This window comes from Harpegnathos saltator, unplaced genomic scaffold, assembly GCF_003227715.2.
Source record: "Harpegnathos saltator strain DR-91 unplaced genomic scaffold, Hsal_v8.6 scaffold71, whole genome shotgun sequence".
Lineage (NCBI taxonomy): Eukaryota > Metazoa > Arthropoda > Insecta > Hymenoptera > Formicidae > Harpegnathos > Harpegnathos saltator.
In genome coordinates, this window is record NW_020230549.1 from 143026 (window position 1) to 150681 (window position 7656).

A 7656-nucleotide genomic window follows, 5' to 3' on the forward strand; every position below is an offset into this window, starting at 1 on the left:
CTGCTAAAAAATTTGATACACCTTGTGAACAAGCTATTTCAGCAGATTGATGACTGAAAATAAGAATATGTTATAACTATCCTTGAACGTAATGTCAAATCATGTTATATTAGCTGGTTGCTTCTTGAACATGAGCTGCATGCAGACACAGATAGCTAAAATTTCTTCATGGGATCTACTTTATATACAGGGTGCACGATTTATCTGAAGACATTGAAATATCTCAAGAACTATGCATTGGATAAAAAAAAGTGGTTAATGAAAGTTGTTAGTCTCGAAGGGGGACATCCAATGATACCAAACTCGACCTCCCACCCCATCCCCTGGGGGTGGGGGTTGGGGGCAACTTTGAAATCTTAAGTGGGAACCCCCATTTTTATTGCAGATACGGATTCTACGCCACAAAATACGTAAATTTTGTCCGAAACTTTTTTTTTTATTCGTGATAGATGGCGCTGTAAACGCAAAAAATTATATTTTCCGCAATTCTCCAGAAATGATCATTGGATTGAGAAATAAAAAATACCTGTTCAATATTTTTAAAGAACATAATAAAAGTTATTCCCCCCCATCCTCTCGGGGTAGGGTGAGTGATAACGTTCAAATCTCAAATGGGGACCCACATTTTTCATTGCAGAATTAGATTGTACGTGAAATTTTTATTGAAACAATTTTTTTCATTCGTGATAGATAGCGTTGAATTTTTCCGAGAAACTACTTTTAGCGTTACACAGGAACAACGACGAGGACGTAGTAGTTTTATTAGACCGTGATTACAATGGTCGGTGGATTGGCAGAGATGGCCCGATTAATTGGCCTGCTAGGTCGCCTGATTTGACTTCGCCGGATTTCTTTCTGTGGGGTTACCTAAAAGATAAGGTTTATCAACAAGTGCCAACAACTCGTGAAAACATGGTAGAACGCATAAGAAACGCTTGCGCTGAAACTCCCGCAGATATGCTTCTATCCTGTGTACAGTCATTTGAAAAAAGGATCAATAAGTGTATTGAAGTTGAAGGTAAAAATTTCGAACACTTACTCTAATTAATTGAACAGTGAGAGGCAAGGGGACTCACATTAAAAAAGCACCCGAAGGGAACATAAAACTACTACGTCCTCGTCGTTGTTCCTGTGTAATGCTAAAAGTAGTTTCTCGGAAAAATTCAACGCTATCTATCACGAATGAAAAAAATTGTTTCAATAAAAATTTCACGTACAATCTAATTCTGCAATGAAAAATGTGGGTCCCCATTTGAGATTTGAACGTTATCACTCACCCTACCCCGAGAGGATGGGGGGGAATAACTTTTATTATGTTCTTTAAAAATATTGAACAGGTATTTTTTATTTCTCAATCCAATGATCATTTCTGGAGAATTGCGGAAAATATAATTTTTTGCGTTTATAGCGCCATCTATCACGAATCAAAAAAAAAGTTTCGGACAAAATTTACGTATTTTGTGGCGTAGAATCCGTATCTGCAATAAAAAATGGGGGTTTCCACTTAAGATTTCAAAGTTGCCCCCAACCCCCACCCCCAGGAGGTGGGGTGGGAGGTCGAGTTTGGTATCATTGGATGTCCCCCTTCGAGACTAACAACTTTCATTAACCACTTTTTTTTATCCAATGCATAGTTCTCGAGATAATTCAATGTCTTCAGATAAATCGTGCACCTTGTATACATATATATATATATATATATATATAATTATATATTATATATATATATATAATTTATGAAGATATTTATGTACCCTCTCTCTCTCTTGCAGAAGGACAACAAGAAGACTTCAACAAGGGAAGAAAAAACAAGAAGAAACATACAGTTACCCAAGAAACACCAAAATCTTTTCCCTGTTAGCAACAAACAACTTGTTTTATTTGAGTATGCATGATATCGTTATATACTGATGATGCAAATGTTTAACTAAATACAGATTTATTTTTTTTATAAGTCTCATAACAGCGGGATGGAGATGGTACGAGTATGTTGTATACCAGGATACAAATTTCTTTTAGTATTATTATAAAATTTAGTATTATTAAGAAATTATTGTCCTTATATTTATGTTTGAGGTATTAATATTTTCCTTATGTATACATATTTACACTTTTTCGTCAAATATATACACTTCACAGAACATACATTACACATTATTTTCTGCATTTTTACTTCGCACTAATATTCCTCGTATTTTCTATATATTACACGCCCATACGTGTTAATATGTATGCATAGATGGCTATACCAGCCCCTATATTCTGTACCTGCATATCGACAGTTGTCGGTGTCGTTAGCGGCATTGCGCAGGTTTTTCATATAATAAAAAAGCTGCGCAATACTGCTAAGAGCAGGAGCACAGGCTTTTGCATAAGTGTATGTCTACAACCTCGCTTTAAGAAAATATTTTATCTCTAAGCCGTAAGCTCTAAGCTGTAAGTTGAAAACTATTATTAAATAAATCTTAAAGACGGTAATCCACAATATGAAACGTAAGGCGTAAAACGTGACGTATATCAGCCAATGAGAGAAGGGTTATTCGGACTTGGTGGTTGGTGATAATGCGTTTGTAAACATGCAGTTTCTTTACTTTCTACATAACTAAAATGGATTTACATCAAGCTCTCCTGCTAACAATGGTGTTGTGTTCGTGGAATGTGCATCTTTTACAAATATATGGAGTACAAAATCGGAGGTTATATCGGCGAGCGAGGTTATATCCACGATCGACGGTGTATTCTTTTTGACACGACAAAACATCCTCTTCGCTGATTGGCTGAAAATTATATGTCGGCTTTAAGCTCTATGCTCTAGGCCGTAGGAATTGAGTTTTGCGCAATTCGCTTAGATCTAACGGCTAAAGCTTAAATACTGCGCGGGATGACTTAAGGCTCGTCTACATTAGCTGTAAGAGTAAGGCTGTAAGGTTGCAAGACACGAAATGAAATATTTTCATTCGCTGACAGCTTACGTTACAGCCTTACAGCCTTACTCTTAAGGCTCGTCTACATTAGCTGTAAGAGTAAGGCTGTAAGGTTGCAAGGCACGAAATGAAATATTTTCATTCGCTGACAGCCTTTACATTACAGCCTTACAGCCTTACTCTTACAGCTATTGTAGACGAGCCTTTACAGCTAATGTAGACGAGCCTTTACAGCTAATGTAGACGAGCCTTTAGAGATGGAAATGACGTCACTTAACACTTACGGCTTAGAGCTTACATCCTCTTAAGCTAAGACTCCATGCATGCGGTGAGCTCCGGCAAACGGCTGCGATGACCAATCAGGAGGGAGGCGCAAGTCCGGTTGCGGCAAGCTCCGGCATGCGTCTGTCTCCTGATTGGTCACCGCAGCCGTTTGCCGGAGCTCACCGCATGCATGGAGTCTTAGCTTAAGAGAATAAACCAATTAGTTTTCTTCATTTCCCTCCTCAGGATAGAAATGAAGAACTCTGATTGGTTGATTCTCTTATGCGTTGTGTATTATATGTTATGCAGAAGTCTGTGTTCTGGCCCTAACGACACCGACAACTATCGATATGCAGGTACGAAATATAGCCCCAAGTTTCTCTCTGATCGTAGTTCCCCTCTCAAAATGAATGCAGATGGCGCCTTTTCTCAGTACGGAAAGTGGGTGTCGCCGAAAACGTTGTGTTGGCCGCTCTCACGTTCCTCTTTGATGTAACTAATATATGCCCTGAAGCCATATACCGAACGAACGAACTAATATATGCCAACTACAGCTGTTGCAATGTTTATAAACTATCGTAAATAATAATGAATTGAATTAAACAATAGCGAAAGTAACGCTATCTATAATCGAAAAGAGAGGGAAATCGTTTACTTATATTATAATAAGAGAAACAGAGAACACGGCGAACGGTAATCTGGCTGTACTGTTTATCTAATGATTGTACGATTTATCTTATTTCGATATCGAGTGATATCATTCGAGATGTGTGCGTTACTTCCGATGGATAAATTGGACTACCAGTGTGTCTAGTTGCATTTAGTTCTTCTATTTTAACTTGTTCTTAGTAAGATCAACAATGGCAATACGAGATGCTTTGAGGTTGATGATTATATTATTGCTCCTTGATGCTGTGCTGGCTATGACGCCGTCTTCGCCGTCGCCACCGCCTTCCCCATCACCTTCACCGTTTTCTCCAATAGTTATTCCATCAGCCAAATATGGAGAAAATTACCAACAAATCATAAATACTACTGTCGAATATGTATTTTTATATCCTGCTAGCAATGTAATTGTCCCTATAATATTGTAATATTTTTTCCTATATTATTTTGAATTTTAACATATGTGTGCATATATATCTGTACATAGGAATCACTGGAAACTGCTAGGATAAAGATAGAAAGTAATGCTATCCATAGCTTTCCTCTGATAATATCAGTGCGACAAACAACTGGAATCTTATCTTGGCAAATACCATTGCTAATTGATAGTACAGATTTAAACACTAGAATATATAACAAAACTAGTCGAATTCTCTGTTCCACAAAATATTATCCATATGCAATAAGAGATGAAAAGGAACTGGTTATTGTCAGCATTTCTACAGCTAGTCAAACAAATATCTTTTTTAATCTTAATGTAACAGAGATAACAGATTTTTATCTAAGGTATGTGTATTATAAAATTTTTAGGATTTAGGACAGAAATTGCTACTCTCATCAGATTTCTATGTACAATCTTCTTTACAGTTCAGGGATTGAAAAAGTAGTGGAGATTTCTCCTTCTGAGCCTGTATATTATGGTTACATCTTCCCAGAAAATACAGAAATTACATCTGTTATTGTTCGTGTAGAATCAGATAATCATATTTGCATGACAGTGTCTATTCAAAATACATCAGTGAGTCTTGATGATTATTTGATGATTGTGATAATTAATAGCAAACTATATCTAATTTTCTTTTCAGTGTCCTGTATTTGACTTAGAACGAAATGTTGAATTTTCTGGATATTGGCAGACTGTAAGTAAAAGAGGAGGTATTACAGTACCGGTAAGTACCAACATATGTTACACATGAGAATTTTCTATTAACATATTTTATGCATATGTATATGTCATGCTATAAAATCGACATCTGTTCCAGAGGGAAATTTATCCACGAGGTTTTTTTGTCATACTAGTCGTTAAAGGAAACGATGCTGATTGCAATAGCTTATCTAATAGCACCTTCCGTACTAAGAATGTCACATTAATTATAAACCCCACTATCACCAAACGCGACTATGTCATTGCGACGGGATCAACAACAGCTATCGCTGTGTTATTTTGTATTTCGTATATAACGGCCGTTGTAATATTTAATATTAGAAGGAGCAGAAAGCTTAAAAGACTGGAGACCATAAATGAACAAAATGAGAATATCAATGAACAAGCACCGAGTCCTTCGATGACGACAGAGGTAATAACAAGTACTGTTAACTGACTTATCAAGAAAAACGATTTGTTACAAATTTGAAGATTGTCATTAATTGAGATATTCAAGCGTATTTGCAACTAGTTTGTACGATCGTTTACGATTATCGTTTCACCAGAATGGCCCGAAACAGTGGGACTCTGTGGCAGAAGACTCATCGTTGGACGAAGACGACATAGATATAATGGAGGACGCGTTCTCCGACAAGGATGTTATACGCACGAAACTGGTGCTTTCGGTGTGCGATCTCGCTCGTAAGGAACCGAGAATACTGCGACACAAATCCCGCCTGTATTTGTACTATCTGGCAACGGTCGCGGTGTTCTACACGTTGCCAGTCGTTCAATTAGCGGTGACGTATCAACGTGTGCTCTATACGACTGGAAATCAGGACATGTGCTATTACAATTTCTTATGCGCCCATCCGTTGGGCATGCTGTCCGACTTCAACCATGTATTCTCGAACTTTGCGTATATCCTGTTGGGTTTACTGTTCATCTTCCTAACTTATTCGCGAGAACACACTGAGTCGAGCAAGGAAGAGGCCAAGTGTTACGGCATACCGCAACACTATGGGCTGTTTTATGCGATGGGTACCGCGTTGATCATGGAAGGTATACTGTCGGCGAGTTACCACGTGTGTCCTAATCGCAGCAATTTTCAATTCGGTAAGTGGCGATGATCATATCGATGACTAACAAATCACACGTTGTGTGTGCAAAGAAATAGATACATTTCCCAGATACGGCTATGCCTTTTTGATTCAACCGACTCGGAACTTCACTTCTCTCGACTTTGTTAGTAGTGTTTGATAAAATCTTGTAGAAGTTTTATTTTTGTTTGAGGTCTTAAAAAGCTAAAGAATATGGAAAAACTTTGTTCGGAGCACGCTGAATCCTCAAAACAGTTTTTTTTTTCTGAAAATTTTTGGTTTCGCGCGGATGAAGTATCACATTTCTTAATTACCTACATGACGTCTCTCTGGTCTCAAGCGTACATTGATTATCTTTGTTACAGATACTAGTTTTATGTATGTGATCGCGGTGCTGTGCATGATCAAAATCTACCAGACTCGTCATCCCGATATAAATGCTAGAGCGCCCGTGACATTCGGGATTCTGGCCTTTATAATATTCATAGGGCTGATCGGGGTCTTAGACGGCTCTATGGGCTTTTGGGTGATATTCACCATACTGCACTTGCTGATATGCTTCGTTTTGACTGTACAAATTTATTACATGGGACGATGTAAATTCAACAAAAGCGTTTTTAACAGAATGATACAGGTACGTGTTTCTCTCGCCTCTTTTCCGTCTCTCCTCGCACAGTCGTGAGGCATTAATCATTGATCTCGTTGCTCCACAGACATTCAAACACGACGCACGCTGCGGCATATGGCATTTACTACGGCCGCTTTATCCTAGCAGATTCGTAATGCTCGTACTAGCGAACATGTGCAACGTCGGTCTGGCCGTGTGGGGAAATCTGTACCAAGAAAGCAACTTTGCTATGTTTTTACTAATTATATTGATGTCCAACTTAATTTTATACACGTTTTTTTACATCGTGATGAAGGTACGTATGTACACTCCAAGTTTCCTTTCGATGTGGTTCGATATGAAAATCGTGTTCTCTCGATTCAGCTGTGCCACAGGGAACGGATTCTCCTAACGCCTGCGATTTATATCGTCTTATCCATGCTATTCTGGGGAGCAGCCTTGTATTTCTTCGTGAACAAGACGATATCCTGGGCCCTCATGCCAGCCCAGTCTCGAATTCATAACAAACCTTGCGAGTTACTCAATTTCTTTGATTCTCACGACATATGGCATTTTCTCTCGGCGTTAGCAATGTTCTTCTCCTTCATGGTATTACTCACTCTGGATGACGATCTAATAGATGTACATCGTAGTCAAATACCAGTTTTTTGAGGGTACTTTCCCAGCTAGGAGTTGTCAATAAGTATTGTTATCCTATTATATATAATTTTATAATATTTTCTAAGGTTGTTCGAATGTGTGTACAACAATCTATGATATAGTTAAGAGGGGGAAAGGAGTAATCATTGTATAAGACAAAAAATTAGCGATTTTTCTTGTGATAAAAACGCGTCACAGGTATCTTTCATATGAAAGATTCGTGCAAACTCGTTTGTATTATAGACTGATGTAAAGATAAGTAAACATATAAATGCGTACGAGATCCTACAA

At 38.0% G+C, this 7656-nt stretch overlaps 1 protein-coding gene across 4 annotated transcripts; it reads left to right on the top strand.

Annotated features, from left to right (window-relative positions):
• Positions 1-3639: 3639 nt before the first annotated feature.
• On the top strand, positions 3640-7646 carry LOC105192518 (SID1 transmembrane family member 1). 4 transcript variants are annotated; one of them, XM_011156711.3, is made up of 10 exons: positions 3640-3766; positions 4038-4258; positions 4342-4640; positions 4722-4872; positions 4940-5023; positions 5117-5431; positions 5565-6114; positions 6464-6732; positions 6812-7021; positions 7090-7646. In XM_011156711.3, exons 1-10 carry the CDS (start codon positions 3730-3732, stop codon positions 7375-7377), a joined length of 2424 nt encoding a protein of 807 aa, XP_011155013.1. In that variant the 5' UTR covers positions 3640-3729; the 3' UTR covers positions 7378-7646. The 4 variants fall into 4 exon arrangements, with proteins under 4 accessions (XP_011155013.1, XP_011155015.1, XP_011155014.1 ...); XM_011156713.3 differs by lacking the exon at positions 3640-3766 and adding an exon at positions 3773-3912 and having other exon boundaries at positions 7090-7377; XM_011156712.3 differs by lacking the exon at positions 3640-3766 and adding an exon at positions 3773-3881 and having other exon boundaries at positions 7090-7377.
• Positions 7647-7656: the final 10 nt, after the last annotated feature.

What these genes read in the sequence shown, in the direction of transcription:
- LOC105192518 (XM_011156711.3), top strand. Translation starts at nt 3,730, where the DNA reads ATGCCAACTACAGCTGTTGCAATGTTTATAAACTATC. An exon ending in TGCAATGTTTATAAACTATC is followed by an intron (nt 3,767 to 4,037) that starts GTAAATAATAAT and finishes ACTTGTTCTTAG; the next exon opens with TAAGATCAACAATGGCAATA. An exon ending in ATAACAGATTTTTATCTAAG is followed by an intron (nt 4,641 to 4,721) that starts GTATGTGTATTA and finishes TCTTCTTTACAG; the next exon opens with TTCAGGGATTGAAAAAGTAG.